Source organism: Crinia signifera, chromosome 4 (genome assembly GCF_055691185.1).
Source record: "Crinia signifera chromosome 4, ASM5569118v1, whole genome shotgun sequence".
Classification (NCBI taxonomy): Eukaryota; Metazoa; Chordata; class Amphibia; order Anura; family Myobatrachidae; genus Crinia; species Crinia signifera.
Window position 1 is genome coordinate 60,445,148 of NC_139220.1, and position 25,056 is coordinate 60,470,203.

A 25,056-nucleotide genomic window follows, 5' to 3' on the forward strand; every position below is an offset into this window, starting at 1 on the left:
TTTATCCAATAGAATCAAAAGGCCCTAATATTGAACTTTTCTCGCAACTGGTTCAACAAGACTTAGAGAAATTACATGATAAAATCGAATACAGTGAATACAATATGACCTGTGAGGAAAATATGGCGTTAAAAGATCTAATTGCAAACAATAATGTCGTGCTGAAACCAGCAGACAAGGGGGGAGGTCTGGTTCTGATGAACAAAGGCGACTATATAAATGAAATGCATAGATTGTTAGCAGACCCTGTATCCTATGGGATCCTGCCAAAAGATCCTACCAAGGAATACTTGGACGATCTTAGAGATCTTCTTATGGAAGGCCTAAGAAATGCAGTTCTGTCCAAACAAGAATATGAATACATTTATAACGAGCAACCGAGGATTGCTACGATATACCACCTGCCGAAAGTTCACAAGAGCCAGACCTCACCCCCTGGACGCCCTATTGTATCGGGTGTGGATTCCCTGACCTCAAGGGTTTCCGAATACGTTGACATGTATTTGAACAAATACGTACCATCTTTACAATCTTATGTTAAAGATTCCACTTCGGTGCTACAACTGATGAAAAACGTTACTTGGGATCACACTGCCAGTTGGGGGACAATAGATGTCAACTCGTTATATACGTCAATCCCGCATGATAAGGGATTAGAATGTATCAAGAAAGTTTTGCTACGTGACAGCGAGTTGACAAATGTAAAGATAACCTTTATCCTGCAATGTTTGAAATTTGTGTTAAGATACAATTATTTTACTTTTTTGGGGGTATACTATATACAGAAGTGTGGGACGGCGATGGGGACAGTTTGTGCCCCGGGATTCGCAAATTTGTACCTCAGCCTGTGGGAAGAAGAACATATCTATGAAAACAACCCATTTTCAATGTACCTTAAATTATATAAGCGGTACATAGATGATATCGTGATAATATGGTCCGGTACGGAGGTGCAGTTTGGTGAATTTGTACAGCGTTTAAATATTAATACGTACAATCTTTCTTTTACATCCAAACACGACAAGAGCAGTATAGAGTTTTTAGATCTTACTCTCACTGCAAAACAAGATATGGTGTCCAACACTTGGTCCATAGAAACATGCACTTTTTTCAAAAAAGTAGATTCTAACAACTATTTGGAATATGACAGTTGCCATTTAAAAAAATGGAAAGATAATTTGCCTTATTCGCAACTTTTGAGACTGAGACGCAACTGCAGCACCCTAGATTTGTTCGACCAGCAAACTGAAACATATAGAACACGATTTTCTGAAAAAGGGTATCCTGCAGATATGGTAGAAGCTGCTGTTGATAAATGTAGGAGACTGGAACGAGCACAATTAATTGAATATAAACCGAAAAAAGAAAAAAACTCTCGAGGTGAAGGCTTTTGTCCATTTGTTACTAACTATAACGTAAGAAATAAAGAAATACGTAAAATATTAACTAAACATTGGCCTATTATCAAAATGGACCCTTATCTAAAAGATTTAGTAGGAGATCGTCCTGAATTAGTATTTAAAAGAGCGAGTACCTTAAAAAACCGGTTAGCCCCAAGCCTGTTGCCTCTCGAGGTCCCGAAACAGTCCACAATTTATAATATACCCCCACCTCAGGGATTCTTTGAATGCGGGAAGTGCAAGATGTGCGCTCATTGCATTAAAGGGATGAAAAGTATTAAGGACAAAAACGGGAGAGAGATAAAAATCCATGGAGTGATCAATTGTATAACAACATATGTTGTCTATCTCCTCCTCTGTCCCTGTGGAGCCAAATACATCGGCCAAACTAAACGTATGCTAAAAATCCGCATATTGGAACATTACCGCAATATAAAAAATAAAGTAAAACATCACAGTGTCCCACGTCACTTTGAGACCTGCCAGGCAGGCGATCCATCTGGTTTTAGATTTGTGGGACTGGAGCATGTGAGGCTGGACATACGGGGAGGTAATAGGGATATTCTTCTTGCAAAAAAAGAATCATGGTGGATGTATCACCTGAACACCGTGTCTCCCCATGGAATGAATGACGGTTTAGAAATTACCCCTTTTTTGAAATAGATAAGGGTTGTTTTCGACTTTTTTCTCTTTATCTTTTTCCTATGGATATATGCAAAACCGGGATCTATAACACTCTATGAGTTTTTTATTAATTAGTTGTTGCAAATATGATAATTTTATTATATATATATATTTTTCTTCATTGTGATATTAATTGTATCGTATTGATATATGCATCTTGCGTGGTATATTTGTGCTATATATATGTGTTACATTGATTGTTGATTTTACTTATTATGTACTGGCAATGTATGTCTACTTTAATATATATACAAGATGTTCATGTTGCTAGCAGCAACCACAGGTGTTTATTCAACACTGAAAAAAAACTCTGATGAGTTGCACTGAGGTCATTAGCACCAATCCACAACACCTGAGTTGTGGCTATATATGAGGAGACTGAGCGTAGCTAGGCCAGCCCTCTGACGAAGTCCAACGTGACGAAACGCGTAGGGGCGTGGCCTAGCGACGTTCAGACTGTGGAGCCCAGGCGAGAGTGACCGCTCCGGCAGTGGTAACCTGGTGCTGCGCACCAATTTTATCCGATTTTATGCTTTTTCTTCTGCGGTGATTGTATACCGCCACATGTGGTACGTCACCCTGACCTTTGTGGTGGATTCCTTTTAGAAAATAAATATCTTTTTTACATCTGATAATTGCACTATGAAGCGCCCGTTTTTTGTGTTGTAGATGTGCATAATATGTATACATATCTGTAAAATGTGGAAATATATGTATGTTCGTTATTAATTTGGTCATTAACTGTTTGTATTTTTCTTTGTATTTTAAAAGTATGAAAACAATAAAAAAAATTACTTAATTAAAAAAAAAAAATCTGTGAGATCTCCAGCGTAGGCCAAGCCAGAAGCAGGGCTAGCGTTGTCCCCACAGTGGGGGATAGGACAACGCTAGCCCTGCTGGCGAAGCGGCCTGGGCGGCTGTTAATACATCACCCCAGCCGCTAAGCACTGGGGGATTGCAGGGGACAACCCCGCCGAGCGTAACTCGGCGGGCTGTCACTAGCGCATGTTAGGTGCGCTAGTAATACATTGGGGTAAACGTAATCCCCCCCCCCAGTTAACCAGCACTAAGTGCAGAAGTGGCGAAATACTGGTTAGTACATCTGCCTCAAAGTGTGAACATAAAGTAACACCTAGTTCACTTCCATACCAAAAAACCTTGCAGCACTCCACATGAAGCTGGTTCAAGAAAACTGACTGACATTTCAAAGTATACAACATTGTGTTGAAACTGTGTAGTTTGATGAAAACTTTAGGCATAAACAATTTGCCATGAGATTTTAGCAGAAAAAGGTAAAACAATAATGACAAGAAATTATTACCCAAATTAAGCTAATTGTATACTTATAAATGGGTGTGGGAGGTTTAAGTGGTTCTTAACCAAGTCCCACATTTGTTTTTTACATTGAAATAGACATTTTCCCAGATTTTGCCCCTGTTCCGAATCTGAGAGAAAAAAAGCTGCACACTGTACATTGTTTTGAAGTTACAGTGGCAAAAATTATTGCAGCCAATTGTATACAATCAGCCAGTTGGATATATCCTATAGACAATTACTAATAAGCACAAAGTACTTTAATGCCATGACCAAGACACAAATTAGACAGTTCAGAAAAAAAAAAACATATTTTTGGGGGACTTTTGAGTATTTTCATGTTTTTTAAAAAAAGGTAATAAAATATTAAACCATCAGAAAATACTACATATTGCAGGCAGCCATAGTGGTCATTTGTGAAAAATATGTACAGTATGTTCATCTCTTAGAAAGGAAATTAATATACCAATTGCTCCCTATAGAAATAAATGTATACATTTTGGATAGAATTGGATAAAATGAATCCATTTAAAGTAGCCGAGTATTGCCTCAATTTCAGTTCATTAAGGTAGAATATTTGTTTTCTCATTTAAAAAACGATATTGACCAAATACTGGCAGCAGCTATGCTAATAAGTGTACCACTCAGTGGTGTAACTACTGTAAGGCAGCCCCAGCAGCTGCTTGGGGGAGCAAGCAGCAGCAGGGTCTGTGTGGGCGCTGGCACCCACTCGACACACTGATATGCTGCAACCTGCCACTGCCCACTAATTGAGCACTGGAAGCGAGTCAGCCGCAGCGCGGGTGTGCCGATGGCAGATATGACAAATTCCCCTACTGATTCAAGTAACTGTACACATAGCCGGATATTGGCTACTTTGTACAGGATGGGTGGGAGGTTGGGCATGCTAGGGTGGCCTGGGATGCGTCAGAGCCAAGGGAAGCAGCAGTGTCTGCTGGTCTCTCTTCCTCTCTCCTTCTTCAGCTTCTCCGTTATGCGTGTGATGTCATCACATCACACGCTGGGGAAACATGCTGGAGAGGAGCCTGGAGGGGGGGGGGCGCCACTAACTTTTTGGCAGGGGGGGAACAAAATTTATAGTTACACCACTGGTACCACTGTAATAGATACAGCAACTGCCACATTAATATCACAGTTACACTTAAAGCACAACTGCTATGATAACATCAGATATCTGTATACAGGTTAAGATCCACAGTTTTCAGTCTAAATTGATTTCCAGATTTGCAGCAGTGTCCTTGTTGTGTTTACAAACTGTGTGAACCACAATCATTACAAAACAGGTCTCAGAAAGAATTTGAAGTCATTTATAGATTCACCAAAAGGATGTCCTTTGTCAGTTTCTCCAAATTTAAAAAATGGAGGAAAGACACATTCAGGACATTACGAAAACAGCATGTTTCTAAATACTTGGAAAATAAACACATTGTTTTTCTTACCTTGACTTTGTGTAGTTTCCAATGGCCATTGTGTCTGGGCGGGGGCGAAAAAAAAAACAACAACAATTCAGAAATTCATTTGACAACGTTTGCCATGTCACAAACACAAAAAATTAGTTTAGTCTTTGTGGAATTTATATAATGCTGTACATCAGGCATGTCCAACCTGCAGCTCTCCAGCTGTTATGAAACTACAAGTCCATCATGCCTTGCCACCATTTTACTATTAGGGAATACTAAAACTAAGTAAGGCAAGGCATGCTGGGATATGTAGTTTCACAACAGCTGGAGGGCCGCAGGTTGGACATGTCTGATGCTGTACATCAGGCATGTCCAACCTGCAGCTCTTCAGCTGTTATGAAATTACAAGTCCATCATACCTTGCCACAGTTTTACTATTAGGGAATGCTAAAACTAAGTAAGGCTAGGCATGCTGGGATGTGTAGTTTCACAACAGCTGGAGGGACGCAGGTTGGACATGCCTACTGTACATAAAACTAGTTACAAATATATTTAAAGCCGATTTCCTATGCAGTGCTACTTTTATCTTTTTTGAGACCTTTATTAAAAAGGGTACATTTATTACTTGTTGTTTATCACCCACTTTATTACTTTTTGAAGCTTGGTACATCTGGCCCTCAGTGGGTGACAAAGGGGTTGCTTCAGACCTATTTGTACAGGTCCAAATTAAAGTTGGCATAAATTGATAATTAGTATGTTTCTCTAATGAACAAATAATCTGATTATATTAGGGGTTCCTATGGAGCAGAAAAGGTAGGTATTCTAATCATAATGATTTATATTATATAGATGACAGCGGTCAGAAAACTGATTCCAGTATCCCGATAGAGGAATCCTGACAGGGGTCAGTTAAGTATATTTACACCCCTGCCCGCCCTAACCCTCCTTTGTAGCAGTCTAATGCTGAATAACAAAAAACAAAATCCTGGCTCAAAACCTCCCCGCTAGTCAGGGGCATTTTAAGAGAGGAGGAGGCCGGTGTGCAGCCACCTCTGGCCAGGTGCAGCAATGTGTGAAGTAGGGTCTGAACACTAGATCACTCAGACCCTACTGCACCTGTGCGGATCTCTATAAAATTGGTGTGGTGACCATTTTTCCGGTGATTTTCCCATCACCGCAGCATTTTGGAGTCTGAGCACTAAAGCTCTTAGGCATATATTCAATGCCGTGGGCGAGCGGTGACTGCGAGCAGGACTTTTTGCTCGCAGTCACCGCTCACCCTGTCAGTATTCAACTGACCCCCCCTCATTCGCAAATTCCCCCTCGCTCCGTTTTTTGAGCAAGGGGGAATTTGCGAATGTGCCTCCAAAAGCTGCGAGAGCCGAGGCCAATTACAGCGAGTTTGCTGCACTAGCCGCGGCTCTCGCAGTTTAGGGGAATCCTTGCAGTTCTGTGACTGCGAGGATTCCCCCGGAACGTTGCATAGTGCGAGCGGCCGCGCGGGGGTTAAACTGCGAGGATCACTGGTTTTCTGTGATCCTCACAGTTTAACCCCCTCGCCGGCCGCTCGCACCGGCATTGAATACTGCACTTAGACTCCACTGAGTGTGTGCACCGTGCACACTGCACCCATTAGAAATATTCCACTGACGATGGTGGTATGCCCCTCTCCTCCTCCCTACTCGGGAGGTCACACAACTGTACACACAGACGGAAGTCTGTGTCCAAGTCGGCAGCACCCTCTGCAGTTTTAGACACCTGGAGCTTTTGCTCTACTAAAGCAACCCTCCCTTGTTGTACTGACATTTGTTGACCATTATGTTATTTTGAGACATACTTTTATATTCCCAAGATCATCATGTACAATTTTAAATACACAGCCTATCTTGTACAGATGCAGTACTAATACTGCAAAAAAGAACAGATGTATTCTACTAAGCCTTGGAGAGTGAAACAGTGGAAAGAGATAAGCTACCAATCAATCACCCCCTGTTATTTTCAAAAGCAGACTATAAAATAACAGTTAGGAGATTAGTGGCTGGTACTTTATATGGAGCATAAAGAATAATTTACCTGCAAAAAACAAGACATAGGCATACAGGAGCAATATGATATTATATTATAGTATTTCCAACAATCAGACCATAAAGAAGATTCTTTTTTGTTATACCTACTATTATTATTAACCTCAATAACATTAATTTCCAGTCTATTTTGAACACATCACACCTCACAATATTGTTTTTAGGATAAAAGATTGCATCAAAGTAGATGAATGACTAAGCTAAGCAACACAAGTGGGCCGTACAAACACAGGACTGATATGGCATGCTTAGTATCACCTCTGTACTGAAATTGCACACTTAGCATCATCCCATGACTGATACAGCACACTTAGCGGTACTTGTTTCCTAGCAGGGCTCCACCGATTTTAATTGTATGAAATCGTGTTGCAAAAATCGGGTCAATCGCATCGCATGCGATGTGACCAAACCGATTTTTACATTGGAACCAATGTTAAATGGTCCCTGAGACCCGATTTTACATTGGCCCCAATGTTAAATGCTTCCCAGACCCCATTTTTCATTGTATATCAACCCTGATGGGTAATTACTATGTGAAATGGCCCCCCCATTGTTAACGCCACGCCAAGATCAACGTCAACCCGAAACGTGGCGAGTGCAGCGATCCCGCGAGGGGCGGCGGTACGCGTCCTCCGACCTTTTAATCCCCCACTATCCACGTCGGCATGGAGATGATCTTATAGAGTGTGGCGAGCGCAACGAGCCACCGAGCCCGAAGCGTGGCGATTGCAGCGAGCCCCGCAAGGGGACGCGCATTACTTCAGACGTATTACGCAGCCGCTCGCCACGCTTTGGGCTTGGTGGCTCGCTGCGCTCGCCACACTATATATAATCGAGTCCACGCCGATGTGGATAGTGGGGGTATGAAAAGGTCGGAGGACGCGTACCGCCAATGTAAAAATCGGGTCGGTCGCGTTGCATCGCATACCATTATATTGGCATGCAATCGATTTTTGAAGTGTATTAAAAACATCTTTAAAGCCAGAAAATCGGGTCGGTCGGGTCCCATCACATACCTTAGGTTAAGGTATGCGATGGGACCCGACGGGCGCCGTGCTAGAAAACAAGTACCCACTTAGCATTACCCTGGAATGAAATGGCACACTTAGTATCACCCCTGGACTGAAATGGTATGATAAGCAGCACCCATGGACTGCTACGACACACTGAGCATCACCCCTAAACTGATACGGCACACTTAGCATCACCCCTGGACAGTGGCGCGGAACGGGGGGGGGGCGAGGGGGCAGCTTGCCCCCCCCAAAATTACTGAGGCGCTAATATAGGCGGGCGGGCGCAGTGGCGTCACTAGGCGGGTGCGGGGGGTGCGGCCCGCACCGGGTGTCACCAGTCAGTGGGGTGACACCAAAATCAGCCGTGCTGCTGCACCCCCCGCACCCGCCTAGAGATGCCACTGCCAACGGGAGACCCGGTCCCTGCATCTGCGCTCACACGCCCATACTAGGTAGCTGACAGCCGGGCAGACTTTATGTGCGCTGCCCGGCTGTACTAGTATCAGGAAGGAGTTTCTGTATTTTCACAGATCTCCTGCTGGACCGCCGGGCAGCCAATCAGGAGCGGCTATCAATGCCGCCGCTCCTGATTGGCTGCCCGCCGGTCCAGCGGGAGATATGAAAATAAAGATTATCCTGCCGGAGACTACAGCCGGGCAGCGCACATACAGTCTGCCCGGCTGTCACCAATTAAAGACGCAGCAGCACACAGGTACTGCGGGCGGGTGGACGGGTGATTCGGGGGGGGGGGAGGGGGGGGGAGATTATATCTTGCCCCCCCCAACCTAAAAATGTTCCAGCGCCCCTGCCCCTGGACTAATATGGCTCACTTAGCATCACCCCATGACTGATATGGCACACTTAGCATCACCCCTGGACTGATATAGGACACTTAGCATCACCCCTGGACTGAAACGGCACACTTGACAGCACCTTTAGACTAATACGGCACACTTAGCACCCCTGGAATGATACAGCACACTTAGCTGCGCCCCTGGACTGATATGGCACACTTAGAAGCACCCCTGGATTGATACGGCACACTTAGCAGCACCCCTGGACTGATACGGAACACTTAGCAGTACCCCTGGACTGATACGGAATACTTAGCAGCACCCCTGGACTGATACAGCAAATGCAGCAGCACCACTGGACTGATAGGGCAGACTTTTCTCACCCCTGGACTGATAGGGCAGACTTTGCTCACCCCTGGACTAATAGGTCAGACTTGGCTCACCGCAGTAATTATATGGCACAGATGGTGGCATCCCTGATCTGATACAGCACACATGGCAGCACACATTGAATTATACAGCACAGATGGCGGCACCCCTGGACTAATATGGCACACATGGCGGTACACATGGAAATATAAGGCACCCCTACAGTAAAAAAAAAAAAATAAGCTACCCAGGAATTATATGGCTGCTAAATCAGCTGTATAGTTCCTGGCCAGCTGCTTTTTTGAAAATAAAAAAACGTTTTTGAAATTATATGACACACTTGGCTAACCGTTGAATTTATACATCACCCCTGGAATTTATTGGCACAGATGGCAGCACCCATGCAGGGCCGGTTCTTTGGTGTTCGGCGCCTCCCTGCAAACTCAAAATTTGCGCCTTCCCATACCTTATAAAAGAGTACACGATAGAGGTACATGCCACAAAAAAAAGGAGCTGCGTTCTCACAAGGAATGTGTTCTAAAATGACACCACACAGTAGCACAATGTTATTTGCATGTAGTGCCACTGATTCACATTCTACCACACATCCGTTTCCCTTATTCCCGTTACAAAATACCGCAGAGTCCATTATTCATGTTACTTCAGGCATTTGTACTGTTTATACACATTATGCCACACAGTAGTGCCTTTTACACATAATGCCCACAGTAATAGGTCTTACACATAATGCCCACAGTAATGCTACTTATACTTAAGTTCCGGAGTAATACAAGTTACACCTAATGCTCATAGTAGTGCTGCCTACACAAAGGGGGTGATTCTCTAATGATCGGAGGGGTCCGAATTCATCCCCATTCCAATGGTTGGGCATATTTGTGCATGTGCAGACCCTGGAAGGGGGTGGAAACGGCTCTGGACCATAGGAACACATGAATTCAGCACCCATCCGCCCTTGTAGGCGGACACCGTAGGAAAGAAAAGTCAGTTCAGTAATGCTGTTTACACATAATGCCCACAATAATACTGCTTACACATAATGCCCAGAGTAATAAAGTACACATAATGCCCACAATAATACCACTTACACATAATGCCCAGAGTAATAAAGTACATATAATGCCCACAGAACAGTTTCTTTGACATAATGCCTAGACTAGAGGAATGCAAATAATGCCCACAATAATGCTGCTTACATATAATGACGCTTACACATAATGCCCATAGTAGTGCCCATACCGCCCTGACAAATACATGCCCCCACCCACTGCCATAACCCCTTGCAACCATGGGAGGGAATGTGTTATGGAAACACATCCCTTCACATGTCCCGCAGCAGGAGAAATCAATGGAGACTGACATATTTGTGTCACACTCCGTCATGGCTGCATTTACATGGGAACGCCCAGCGTTTGCATGGGGATGCCCAGGAAACGCTGGGCATTCCCATGGCCCACTGCCCCCGTGCGCGAATCACGCTGACTGTGCAGGTGGTGAAGGCGCCTGCAAAGAAGCCCTGCGCATGCACACTGTACTGTATTAACACCGAGGTGGCAGTGGCACTCACAGAATTAAGCATATGAATAAACACTCAGAGACAATTCTCTATCTCACCTAATTCTAATTATTTGTGTGAGTGCCATTGCCATGTCTGTGTTCATACAGATGGTGCCTCTCTCCTCATGTAGGGGGAAGGCCACAGTGAACATTATAGTGGCCCACCATTCTGGCCCTGAATAATTGCCCCCTTTATTTACAATGACACACACCTTTGTTAGACTGTGAGAGGCTCTCAAAATCACCACCGACTCTTCCCCTTGCACACATGTGTGGGCACAGCGACGGGGTCATGACCTCCCCTGCCCAGCTTCACAAAGGGAAGGCAATTGCAAGGTCCTTCGGGCACGTGACCCAGAGAGGAGTCACTCAGCAGCGCGGGCGTCGAGAGGAGTCAGGCAGCGGCAGTGGCAAATGCAGGATTTTAAAAGGGAGGCTTCCAAATAGTACCCCACCCCATAGGCAGACATGGCACATATTCACACCCCCCTCCAGCACAGCCCCCCCCCCCCCCCCCCCCCCCCCACACACACACACCTCCCATAGGCAGACATGTCAGACATATACAGAATCTGCCTATGGGGGTTTGAGCTGGAGGGGGATCTGAGTTGTCACAGGCATTTCACATATTTACAGAATCCCCTCCAGCACAGCCTACAGCAGTACTGGCACATGCAGTTTAATGTGTTCCCCACTGTACCTCACAAAGTCTACAGACTCTGCCCTAATGCAGCCAGAGACCCCCCCCCCAAAAATCATACTGAATCATGCCCACAGGAGTGACAGACTAGTGCTGGTCACCCCAAAGCCACAGTAGCCCACTCACTTCTAGAAAGATGCTTGGCCACAGCGCTGCTGCTCCTCGGTGTCTCTCTCCCCTCTCAGGCTGATGTCATCTGTCTGAGAGGTGCTCCCCCTGCCTGCCAGCAGCTGTATCTTCAGCTCACGGCAGCAGCAGCAGGGAGGAGAGGGGCAGAGGGGAGCACAGCTCAGCTGACTCGCTGGCACCCGGCGGGGGAAAAATCATCGGAACCGGGCCATCGATACATCGGGCGGGGGATTTCTAGATACTCGGAAACCCCCCTGCATGCGGGTCTGGGCGGGCAGCAAAGAGTGTTCACAACGCCCGGCTGCTTGTGAAACGTGCCGCTGCCTGTCATATATTTTGACAGGCGCAGGCTCCGGAAGCTACAGTGTGGCAGGAGGGGAGGAAGCGCCTCTAAGGGCCAGCGCCTACCTGCTTTGCAGGCTGCGCTGAGCAGGTAGCGCCGGCCCTGCACCCATGGAAGTAAACAGCGCAGATGGCAGCACCCCTGGAATTATACATGACACAACGCTCACCCCTGGACTGATACAGCACCCCTGGACAGATACAGCACATTTAGCAGCACCCATGGACTAAAATGGCACACTTAGAGGCACACCTGGACTGATATGGCATACTTAGCAGCACCCATGGACTGATACAGCAAACAAAGAGGCACCTCTCGACTGATACAGCAAACTTAACAGCACTCTTGCAGTAAAAGAATAATACCTTTTTTCTTTTAATATAAAAAGGGCAGCTCCCCTGGACTTATATGGGACACTCAGAACCACCCCATGAATTATACAGCAGACTTAGCAGCTCCCATACAATTATATGGAACACTTGCAGTAAGAACAAAAAAAAGGGCAGCTCCTCTATTCTGATAGGGAACACATTGCGGCAACATGGAATTATAAAGCACAGATGGTGGCACCCCTGACCTGATAGAGTACACATAGCAGCACACATGGAAGTATAAAGCACACATGGCGGCACCCGAGCAGTAAAAAAACTGTGACTTTTTTATTCTTTAATAGGGCAGCACCCCTGAAATTATATGACACATGACAGCACCCCTGGAAGTATACACATCACATGGCAATACCCCTGGAATTATACGGCACACATGAGACACCCCTGGAACTATGCAGGGCACATGGTGTTTCCCTGGAACTATGCATGACGCATGGCAAAAACCCTGGCTTTACAGCACACATGGGGCACCCCTATAATTATATACGACACATAACATCACTCCTGGAATTATACGGCACACATGGCAGATGTGCCTGAACTGGTACTGTAAACTGGGAAGCACAGCAGTAAAAAAAAAAAAAACACTTTTTTTTAAATAACGCAGTCCCCATACAGTAATGCCCCCATCCACATAGTAGCAGCCCCCTCTCAGCCCTTTCTCAGCAACAAATACAGCAGACAGCACAGGACACGTCCAAGCTGTCTGTACCCTGAACTGGTACAGTACTCTGGGCAGTACAGCAGGAAAAATCAAAAACACTTTTTATTTTAAAATAAAGCAGTCCCCGGTGGGTTTGGCTTGGCCGGCAATGTGAGCGGGTGCACGGTCTGAGAGTACCATCAATATCCTTTTAACATATCCTGCCCCAGGACCCGTTGAAGCTCTCTACTTACCTCTCCTGGCTCCGGAGCTGTTCCTGTGCTCCCTGCGCCACCCGTGGTTCTCCTTGGCGGCTTGTGGAGACTTGGGCGACTGTCTGGGCCAGCTGCGATTCGTGTGTCCCATCCCTCGGATGCAGGTACCATTTTGGATCCTCCGGCGGCTCTGGCTGGGTGCTGGTATTTATGGAGTGCAATCCCATTCCCTGACTATGTGGGTGCCTCTTGCCGGGTGATCTGGTGGGTGGGGACGTCTGGTGACTCTCCGGGGGATTGGTGGTGAGAAGCGGGAGCTGTCTCCATTGCTACATGCTGCTTGGCCACAGGGACAGGCCGGCGCCATCTTGCTTGCCTGTCTCCTGTGCTGCGGCACCTGTGACGAGTTGCTCCTGTCTACGCTGGGCTCAACAGCCACCCCTGAATATCTGGAACCTGCAAGGTGGGGCTTATATTCTGGTGAGGTGCTGATTCCTGACACTACTTGCCTTCTGCTGGACTATATTTGTGACGAGACTCAGAGTGAGGGGTGCTGTTATAGCTTGCTTGCCTGCTCATCATTACTTAACTACTGTATTTGGTTCCATAAAATACTACTTTATTGAATGCTCCTCAAGCTATGGCTCTTTTACGTATACCTGGTGATGTGCTAGCCATTGTCTTTCCTTTCACCATTCAACAAATAATCCTGGTGATCCTTGCCTCTACTTCCAAGCTTTTAAGCAAGTTTGAGGATGTAGGATATGGTGCTCCTCCTCCTGCCTTTACCACTGCTGATGTCGTGGAGGCTGCAAAGATCTTGGAGGGCGGCCTGCATATATTCACCTTATCTGGGGACTTTATACCTCCTGCACCAGCTCCGGAGGATATGCGCTCCTTTCTGGCGGATCCAGCAGTAAAATTTACCTGTAGAACACTGTAGATCTCTTGGACCTTATGCTTGTCTTTATTGATTGTTGCCCGGTTTATCCCCGAGATACTGAAGACAAATTTCTTATTACCACTTCTACTTTCTTTTATGGACTTGAGGACTGGCCGGATTGATGATATACTCTGTATTATTTTATTTTGAGATGTCCCTTCAATTGTTTATATCCCCTATTTTTTCATTATTATTATTATTGTTATTTTATTGATGCTGCTTTAGCTGTACGTATCCTATTTGTACTTGTGCCACAAACATTTTCATTTTCTAATATGTGATCCTGTATTACATATTGTATATAATGTGTGTAAAATCAGTGGTTATAATAGTGGGAGAGCTAGATTTCGATCCGTCTATACTAGAGGCCTGAGTCCATTGCTCTCGACATATCCTTGCTACAATATCCTGACGTGTGTGTGGGGGGGGGGAGTTTGGTACGATTAACATAGTTTAGGAAAGGTATAAGGGTAGTAAATGGGATCCAGGTACACCTTAAATGGGGTAGGTTGTACAGGGTGGGGGTTACATTGGAGGTTTCATTTTTTGGTGGTTTACTTTGTTAGATTTACTGGGTTTTAGGGTTCCTGACAGCTGACTTTTTTGATACGCTTCTCCTTTATGGGGTTGTAGTATCATTCACAATCAGTACTCTGTAACTGTGCTCCACTTTCTCCTGTTGTTATATATATATGCCCGGATGGAGACTTCGGGCTAATACGATTCACTCTTAGCGGTAAAGGGAGCCAGTACTGTCTAATTTTTTTATATTCATATATTATCCTATGTACATTCAAAAATATTGCTTATTACTATACGATATTTGTTCTTTCTGTCTCTGTTGGGAATTTGTATGTTTCTTACTTGTTTGGAAAACGCAATCAAAAACACTACATTTATAAAAAATAAAAAAAATAAAGCAGTCCCTATTAAGTAATAGGGACTAACATAATAAAGCAGTCTCCATATAGTAATGCCACCATTCCATTTAGTAATGGCCCCTTAGCAGTTTCCCCCATAGTAGTTGTCCCCATAGTAGCAGCCCTTTCTCAGTACCAAATACAGCAGACAGCAAAGGGCACTTCCGTTCTGTCTGCAATCGAGCGCTGGAATGAAGATGGCACCAATGCCATGACTCGTATAGAGTCCAGGTCTCATGAGATTCCAACAGCAGGAAAATGACGTTTGGCCTTGTTTTCGACTTAAAAATGGTCAGTTATAAAATGAGGGGTACAGCTGTCCCGGGCCCTGGTCTCTGGAGGGGCCCGGGCAGCTGCCCACAGTGGCACGCCACCACCACCACCCCCCTACCCAACCCCCCACCCGGCACTGGCAGCCAGGTGCGCACAATACACAGTGCAGCCTGCAGAGCGCCGATCCTAGGATTCAGAGGGGCAGGCTGCACTGTGCAATGAGTGCTCCGAGCCCCGGAGAAGATGCTGTGCCGCCGCCACCGCTGGTAAGTAATAGTAATTGGGGGGGGGGGGTGCCGGCACGCAAGGGGGGTGGTGCAAGTGCACGAGGGCGGGTTCCGGCGTGCGTGAGGGGTGCTGCTGGGGGCCTGGGCCCCAACATTACTAGTGGCGGCCCTGCAAGCACTGGTTTAACTAGACAGTCTGATTCAAAGCCCGGTAACACAGTAAATCTGGTCACATTAATAAAGTGTATGGGGGGGATATTAGCATGCACACCCTATTTATATGGGGTGCTATCATGCTGGGACTTGTAGTTATGCAAAGAAAAAACACATGGTGCAGAATGATGTACACTCCATATTATTAATAAATAATAGAGGTTCTTGCTATATTAATTGGCCAAGAAATATTTGCCCACCAACCAGCTTCACGGTGACCTCATTTCTGGTGGGTCCCTTGAATCTAGGATGTTGGAACCCCAAAACCCAAAAAGGCCGGCATAAGCAGTCACCCCAGGGCAGCACACAAGTGAAAAACTAAGGTATAAGTGCATTAATAAGAAAGAAGCAGAAGCTAGAGGTTAAAAAATGAAGTGCTACAAAGTATAATATCAGTGAAGAATAAATAGTGCTAAATAAATGTTAGGATGTGCCACCCCAAAGGCAACTCAGCCACACCAACCCAAGGGGAGCCTCGCCCCCAAATCCATCCCCAAGACTAGCAATTCGTGTAAATTTTTAGGTCTTATCTTCAGTGTGCCTTCAGTTTGCAGTCTGTGGCTACCAAGGGCCAAACTGGTAAACTAATGTTCAGATCAGGTGCAGGCCCAGCGTCTAGGGGGACAACTGTGATGGGCCTCATGATTCTGAGGGGCCCAAGAGGCAGACAGGGGTGTAGAGAGGGTGGCTCTGGAAGAAGTCTGTTACCCACCGCTAGGGCCAGCTGGACAATAAAGCTCCATATCCGCAGCCCCCACTAGTTCTCGTCTGATTCCAGGCCAAAGAAATCAATTGCCGATTGTCCTGTGCATGAAGCTGGCCTGTATGGCAGAGAGGCTGATACACAGCACCCTTCACCTCCTGGAGATCTCAGGATGATGAAGCCTGGAATCAGTACTGCTAGCAAACTGCATATTACAGCAGGTACAAATAGAGCCTTCTTCAGCCAGGCCGGGGCTGGATTTTCACCTGCCCCCAGCTCCCGCCAGGGGGCGCACGTGCATGAGAAGCTTGTGCACCCCGTGGCAACAAAGCTCCCCACGGGTCCTCGCTGCCTCCTTTGCTGCTGCCAGCGGTCCCCCTCATCGCCCCCCCCCCCCCAACCCTTCCCGTCTACCTGAAGAGGAGACGGACAGGATGCTGCTGCCCCACTGCCGAAGGATTGGGCCGCTTCTGCCTGACCCCTTCTCTCTGATTCTTAACGTCCCCTTCTCTATGAGGCCTGCCCCATCCCTCCGCTCTCTGATCCTCCATGCCCCATTTTTTTTGAGCCCTGCCCCATGTCCCCAGAGGTGACGTTTTTTGCACTGGGGGCACTGGGGGCAGCCATTATCAGTTCCAGATTAAGGTCTAAATGGGCCTGGAGCTGAAAATGATCAAGGGCCTATTATATGCAATAATAGGGGTTGCAACCAGCACCTAATAATGTGGGGGGTGTGACCAGTGTTCTGGTTGGGTGGTCTGCAGAAAGTCCACAATTTTCAGTGAAGTAAGCAAAGACGTTGTTCATCCAAAGGGCGTATTTATTTGTTTCTTTGGATGTTGGCACAGAATATAAAAGTTGATCCTCAATCAAGGGTACATAGCAAAATCCCTTATTTTTCTGTTGATTCTCTGGCGCCTCTGGGAATGTTTTGCCGATAATAAGACACTGTCTTATTTTTTTTTTCATCAAAAAACACCATAGGGCTTATTTTCAGGGTAGGGTTTGTTTTAAGCCCCCAGTCTTTTTGGCCATTTTTGCACAGATATTATTGCTTTAGTGAAACTCCTAATAATATCCTTCTGGACATTTCATATATGAACAAACATCCTCACGCCTTCGGCGGAATTTGAAAGTAAAAGAAAAGAAGGAACATATAGGAGTGAAAGACATCACTACACATGAGATTGTTTAATATTTCTGGTACGCACATAGAAAGCACCTTTAAGGATTGTCACAAACTGTTTTTTGTCAACACTGAAGGCGCAGAAGTTTTACCACAAAATAGACAATTCTATGGTCCTACGGAATTAAGGCCAATCTGAAAACTTTTGCTGACACAGTATACAATCTGGAGTGTTGATATTATATTATTTTGTACTTTTATAATTTTGTCACTTATACTAGTATCCACTAAGTGAGGGTTAGCGCTATTTGTGCTAGATTTGCGCTAATCCTAAATGACACAGTATGGTCGCTTATAGCACATTGCCCCCTACTAGAGAGGCTACAACAATCAATTACCACCACAATAGTGCTATATAGCGTCCAGTTGTTATAATTGTCTTTCCTATCTCAAAACATCCATAGACACATTTCTCAAATATAAAACATTTATTAAAAAACACTTTTAAAAACAAGTAGTTTTTCACACAGTAGTTTCTCCACAGAGGATTTTCTTTTATATAGTGGATGTATACAAAAGACTGGCGCGTTTCGTGTCACTACGGTACTTCATCAGGGGTGCTTTATAAATATCTTTATTGATCTGTATAGGGGTTTCTGCTTATTTCAACAATGAATAATTTTCAGTATTGGTATTATTGTTAGTGGCTCAAGAATGAATGAACTCTCCACTGGATGTGCTCTAACTTTAATATAAGGTCTGTTTACTGATCCATGTTCACTCTTCTTTTTTTTAAAAAGACTGAAGAATATCAATTAATTATTTGATTTCTGGTATAAATTTGGTGTTAGTATGACCAGTATGTTTCCACATTATATATATATATATATATATATATATATATATATATATATATATATATATATATATATATATATATATATATATTACAAATGCAGAAACTCACAGGATGCAGGGAGATATATTGCCGGGTATCCTCCAAAGGTGCACCCGCAGGACGCCGATGTCCTAACACATTTCAGCACCTTTTATGTGGTCACCTAAGTTTACCACACATATACCCCTTATAAAAATCATGCAACACAATAGTAACCCCCTAATACTGTACTTGCCTCTTACACATTATGCCACATGGAATGAGCCAAAATTCACACCGATTGAACCAAAATTCACACTATGGCACACGGATTGAGTCAAAATTCATCTCATGCCACACTGATTAAGGCAAAGTTAACATTTCGCCACATGGATTGATTCAAAATACACAATATACCAAACGGAGTTGAAATTCACAATATGCTTCACAAACAGGGACATTGTGTACCAAAGGCACGCATTAAAAATGTATACCATAATGCCCATTACATGTTAAGCCACACACCATAATTTCCATTATGTATTATGCCAAACACCATAATGCCTATTAAAAATTATGCTACATAATTGCTGCTTACCTACGTGCTAATTGCCAGTGTTTCCATACTCTTTGCCATGTGGCATTACATGCTCATTGCCAAGGGGGAATACATGCCCACGGTAACTGGGGGACAGCCACCACCGGGCAGAAGTGACAGCCATTGATAGCCGGGCAGAGAGTGGAGGGGCACTGCAGGCCCTGACTATTTTAAATAATACTCCTTTCACACCAGAAAATGCAGGGACTTACCCAGTAATATGGTCCCAGGATTACGCAGGGACATTCCTGGGCTGGTCTCATGAAACTGGGCCATTTGGTTCCAGAGAAATCTGCCCTCAAAGAACATGAACAGCCATGAAATTATCAATTTAACCACAATATCTCTGGATCTAATTAACCCATATAAACCAGCCTGGTTGAAGGCCCAGCGATTTGGGTTAGAATGAGATCAAACAAGCTACTGTGATGCCAGAGGGACAGCCGTCGGAACTGCGTGGGGATCGGAATTAGCGGGTCCCATGTTATCCTATGGGGAAAATGTTCCAGCTTTGTATCTCTCGTTCCCGGGAGACTAGCGACATGGGGCTGGGCTCGTTGGAAAACCCCAGTCCTCATCTAAGAAATGGGCCTATTTGGAGAGTGGGCCTGGAGCTGTAGCTCCATCAGGCCTATTGTTAATCCAGCCCTGGCCATTATATGTTATATCTTGCCACCAATACTCCCACGCTGCGCCCCTGCTCCACACCACTACTAGCTTGAGTGTATATTAGTGTATGGGGCCCCAAGATTTCTGTTGAAGGCCCTGATCAGGTGGGCAGGGTGCTACTCTAAGTTGAAGGAGTCCCATCCTTCAGGTGTATGGTGTGCACAATATTAGCTTATGGGGGGGATCTTAGAATGCACACCCTATTTACTGGTTTCCGGGACAAATATTACTTGGTCAATGAATATACCTCTATTATTGATAAATAATATGGAGTGTGCATCTGCACCATGTGTTTTTCTTTGCAGCACATTAACCCCTTCAGTGGCCCAGTCTGGCAAGCCCAGAAAATTCTCCGGATTGCCGCTGTTTAGAGCCGGGCAGCGCTGCTGAGTTCAATCACTAAACTCATGCAGCTTCGCTGCCCGGCTCCCTCCCCTCTGCCGTGCCACCTCCTCCCTCCTCCCCCCCCCCCCCCGGCTTTTCTAGTGAAGTCCCCGGCGCCGCATTATGACAAGCTGGCTGCCGGGGACAGGGACGGGGTGCCGGGACGCAGGTCCGGGCAGCGGCTGATTGACGGTTCAGCGGCACTGCCCGGACCCAGGGAGGCAGTGGTGGGTTTTTTTTAAGGGAGCACTCCCCATAAAAAACTCACACAGTGGGGAGTGCTCCCCCCCCCCCCAAAAAAAAAAAAAAACCACCACTGAAGGGGTTAATAAAGTGTTCTGAACATTGAAGAAAATACTCAATCAGCAAGAGAAAAGAACAGAAAGCAGAAATATATTAGTCAATATGAGATGTTGCACATGCAGAAAAAATATGTGCAGGGCATTTGTATGTAGTATAAAATGATAATTCATGTTCTAGAATGTAAAATGCAAATATAATGAAGTATGGCCTCATATGGCTAACTTGTTTGAATTTAATAGTGCAGTAAAGGCATATTTGATATATGCATATTACAGTACAGAGGAAAATGAGAAACCTCAATAAAAATGAACTTCAAGGTGAATTACTATGCCAAATAGGTTTTTATGGGTCTTGCTCCGTGTGCTGCCATGTCCAACCTTATGCATTTCTCTTCTGTCATATTTTCATGACGTAGTTTATGACTACCTCTTACATGAACTATTAGATTACAGGATCATTTTAAATGATTAAATGTGAAATTGAATTTTACTATCAATGACAAACAACTGGTGTAAGATTGGCAGCTGGCGTAGTTGCCTCTATAGATAGTTGCTTAATAAATTAACATGAATTATAAATATAGTATGTCCTTTTATGGAGAGTTAAAAGTAGGGTGTGCAAAACATATTTTGTGTTTTGGTTTTGTATCTGGTCTCCCGTTGTGTTTTGGATTTGGATTGGTTTTGGAAAAAACACCCTTTTTGTGTTTTGGTTTTGGATCTGAATGTTGTTTTTAAAACATAAAAACAGCTAAGATCACACTTTGGGTGTCTTTTTGTTCATGCACTATTGTTAATCTCAATAACATTAATTTCCATTCATTTTTAGTCTATTCTGATTACCTCACAATATAGTTTTTTAGGACAAAATGTTGCAATGAGGTAGCTGGATGACTATGCAAAGGTACACAAGTGGGCGGCACAAACACCTAGCAGTGGAACTGCAGTGACAGGATGTCAGTTTTTAAAACTAGGTCCCAAAGAACACATAATGTTAAAAAAGAGAGAGAGAGAGAGAGAGAGAGAGAGGTGCAAGAAGGACACACTTCTTTAACAACTGTCTTTGGCTGAAATTATTGGTTTGTTTGCCCCCTCCCCCCCCCCCCCCCCCCCAAAAAAAAAAAAAAAAGAAAGAAAGAAGTACTTAATCTCTGCCTGTACAAACTGGCTCTACAGAGGTAAGATGTTGTCTTCATCCTCACCCCCTTCATTGTGTACATCCTCATTCTTAGATTATTAATTTGTCCCGCTGGACTCCACAATCACAAATCCCTCTGTAGTCTCTAGAGGCAATTCCGGGTCTTCGGTGAAGAATTGATCATTAATTTTGATGAATATAATCTTCTCCACATTTGGCCAGGTTCCCGGCTGCACTTTCGGAGTACACACTGGAGGGGGGAAAACTCAGGTAAAACAGTGCCAGTTTGTACAGGGGCCCCAAATTGCCCCTTTTTTCCAGCCAGTACAGATACAGCCTGCCTGACATGCCTACTTGGATGCTGTCACGAATGTAATCCTCCTCCATTTTTCAATGGTGACAGCATTGTATGCAGTGACAGAAGACATGTTAGCAATTGTTGGCAGGTCTTTCATTCTGAAACAGATGTCCAAACTCGCTCCTGCCTGCCCTGCATCACCATCAGCAGGTAGGTTAGGAAATCAAAGTTGTTTCTTCGCAGCCACAGTTGTGGGAGAAAGCGAAGGAGGAGCTGTTGCCATGTCCCTTTCCACTTCAGATGACAATCTCATGACCAGCAGGTCTTTGCATCTCCGCAGACTTGTGTCCACCATAAATAAAGATACAACATAGACTTTAAACTGAGGATCGAGTAAGGTGGCCAAAATGTAGAGGTCTGATTTTAACAGATTGACCACCCTCGAATCCTGGCAAAGTGAATTGAAGGACTTCATCCACAATACCTACATACTAAAAGGGATTGCTCCTTTTTAGCTCCTTCACTTTCTTCAGCTGCTTCTGCAACAGTCTGATGAGGGGAATGACCTGACCCAAGCTGGCAGTGTCTGAATTGACTTCATGTATGGCAAGTTAAAAGGGTTGGAGAACCTTGAACAACATGGAAATCATTCTCCACTGCGCTTGATTCAGGTGCATCACCCTTCCATTGCAGTCATACACAGTCACCTTCATACAGTAGGTGGCTGTGTAGACTTGGCTGCTCCTCTATCCATGGCCATTTGCTGCTCCTCCATCCTCTGCAGCATATAGAGGGTAGAGTGCAACTGCATCACTGCCTCTTGTTTAAGGTGATTGCAGGTCAGGTTCAGGAGGTGAATGCAGGGCAGGATCAGGAAATGCTGCACCACCAAATTTATTGTATTGGCAAAACACAGGACATGCTGGATTTGCACAGATGTAATGCCTGCACAATATTGTGGGGGCATATGGGGAGGCTAAGTGGGGTAAGCCATTGTGCAATTATTTCCCTCACTTTCTCTAAGAGGTTCTTAGTGAACTGGTGATACACAGTGTAGCATGCCTTAGAACAAGCTGGGATTTCCGAGATGCTGCTGCTGTTGTTGCTGCAGAAGGCAATGCATCTACCCAGTGGGCTGTCACAGTCATATAGTCCTTAGTTTTCCCTGTACCACTTGTCCACATGTCTGTGGTTAAGTGGACAGTGTGTACAACCACAATTTTGAGGACACTGAGGACACTTTTTGGCTGTCTCTGTACATCCTCAGTATTACCTGTCTAGTGAAGTGCAATCTAGATGGAATTTGGTACTGGGGACTCACTACCTCCATCAATATTTTAAATACCACTGCACTGATGGCAGATACTGAATGCACGTCTAACACCAACATAGCTGTCAAGGCCTGAGTGAATACTCTTTGCAATTGGATGATTGCTTAGTGAAATTAGTAGTGTTGCTACTTTTTATCTGGGATGATTACCATCTCCCAGCAGCAGTAGGCATAGTGTTGTAGGATCCTCCTTAGGAATCCTGGATGGGCGGGGAGTCAGTCATGACAGTGACATGGCCTGAAGGAGTACTACTCATCCTGACTAATGAGGAAATTGACGAGGAGGGAGCTGGTGGTGTGGATTGCAGGCACTTCAGAATGCCAAAGGGATTTAGCTTTAACTGGACTACATACGCTCTTAGCCAAATTGTCAGAACTTGATAGTGATGTATGATGAACGTGCTGCAGGTTACATAATAGGGTGGATGTTCCCAGGTGGTTAACATTCTTACCCCTACTAATTGTACCATCGCATAGGGTACATATGGTGACTTAGATATTGTCCGGATTGGGGTAGAAATAATTCCAGACAAATGACTTGGATCTTTTGGTCCTCTCCTGAGGCAGGATTGCCTAAGTTTTTCCTCCCCAAGGACAAAAACTGCCTGATTTAAACAAACCACATCACCATCCTATTCATCAACTTCCTCCTCAGTGCCAGCTACACCCATATTGTAATCCTGGTGTACTTCAACAGTGACATTTTCAATTTGAATATCAGAAACTGGACTGTGGGTGTTATGGAATTTAGATGTGATGCCAGTTACCATCCTGAGGATTGGCTAAACCTGGTTTAGGGGTGTGGAATCTTACTGCACTATAGATGTTCACCAGAGACCCCTCCAGTTGGGAATTGGACTTCCCTGTAATGGACACTAATCACGGTCCCCTGAACAGGGATGCAGTCAAAATCCCGATGGTCAAAATACAGATGGTCAAATACCGAAAACCATTGACTGACGGTCAAAATCCCGACAAGGTCAAAATCCCGACATTTAAAATCCCGACAAGGTCAAAATCCCGACATGGTCAAAATCCTGACAAGGTCAAAATACCGACATTTAAAATCCGAACAAGGTCAAAATACCAACATATACAATGTAGACATGACTTTCGGTCGACAGGTAATTTTTTTTACCCGACATGTGCCGACAGGCGGTATTTCATGCCCTACCAACCACTAGGGTGTGGTGGGAGAATAAAATAGTGTGTTGAGCGCAGCGAGGCACCATGCCCAAAGCATTGCAAGCGAAGTGAGCGATGCGAGGGGCTGCACTTGACTTCGAACTGTGTCCTCGTCGACATTCGTGTAAAAAAACTGAGAAAAAAGCCATGTTGACCTCACGACCTCTCGACCGAAAGTCATGTTGACTTTTTCACCTGTTTTCATTGTATATGTCGGTATTTTGACCTTGTCGGGATTTTAAATGTCGGTATTTTGACCTTGTCGGGATTTTAAATGTCGGTATTTTGACCATGTCAGGATTTTGACCTTGTCAGGATTTTGACCGTCGGTCAATAGCTGTCGGTATTTTGACCATCTGGGTTTCATACCGAATCCCCTGAACAGGTTCCCCATGTGGCACTGCCAAACTCTTGGAAACAGGTAGCGTGGACTACCTGTCCTGGCTAGGATGACTCGTAGTCATCCTAGCCAGGTCATACATGGAATGTCAGAGGAAGCAGCACATAGGGAGCAGGTAGGAGAGTGGGCAGTAGCATAGCCAGGATCATACACAGAAAACTTAAGGTAAACAGAGGCACAGGAATGCTAGAGTTGGTGTGATCCTATACTCTGCCAGGGATTGAGGGGTATATATATTAAGCTTGGTGAAATGATAAATGTCTGGTCTTTATCACTGGCCAATCAGCTCCTACCTGTCATTTTTCAAACCAAGCCTGTAACTTCACAGTTAGGAGCTGATTGGCCGGTGATCAAGTACCAGCCACATTATCACTTCACTAAGCTTAAAGTATCTGCC

At 44.9% G+C, this 25,056-nt stretch overlaps 1 protein-coding gene across 2 annotated transcripts in view; it reads right to left on the reverse strand.

Annotated features, from left to right (window-relative positions):
• Positions 1-25,056, reverse strand: part of LOC146074076 (follistatin-related protein 4-like) — a 1,002,356-nt gene that overhangs the window by 790,966 nt on the left and 186,334 nt on the right. For both annotated transcript variants that reach the window (XM_083181806.1, XM_083181805.1), the window contains exon 3: positions 4,859-4,892. In XM_083181806.1, the coding sequence (XP_083037932.1) occupies positions 4,859-4,892 (34 nt within the window). The remainder of the gene's footprint in view (positions 1-4,858; positions 4,893-25,056) is intronic.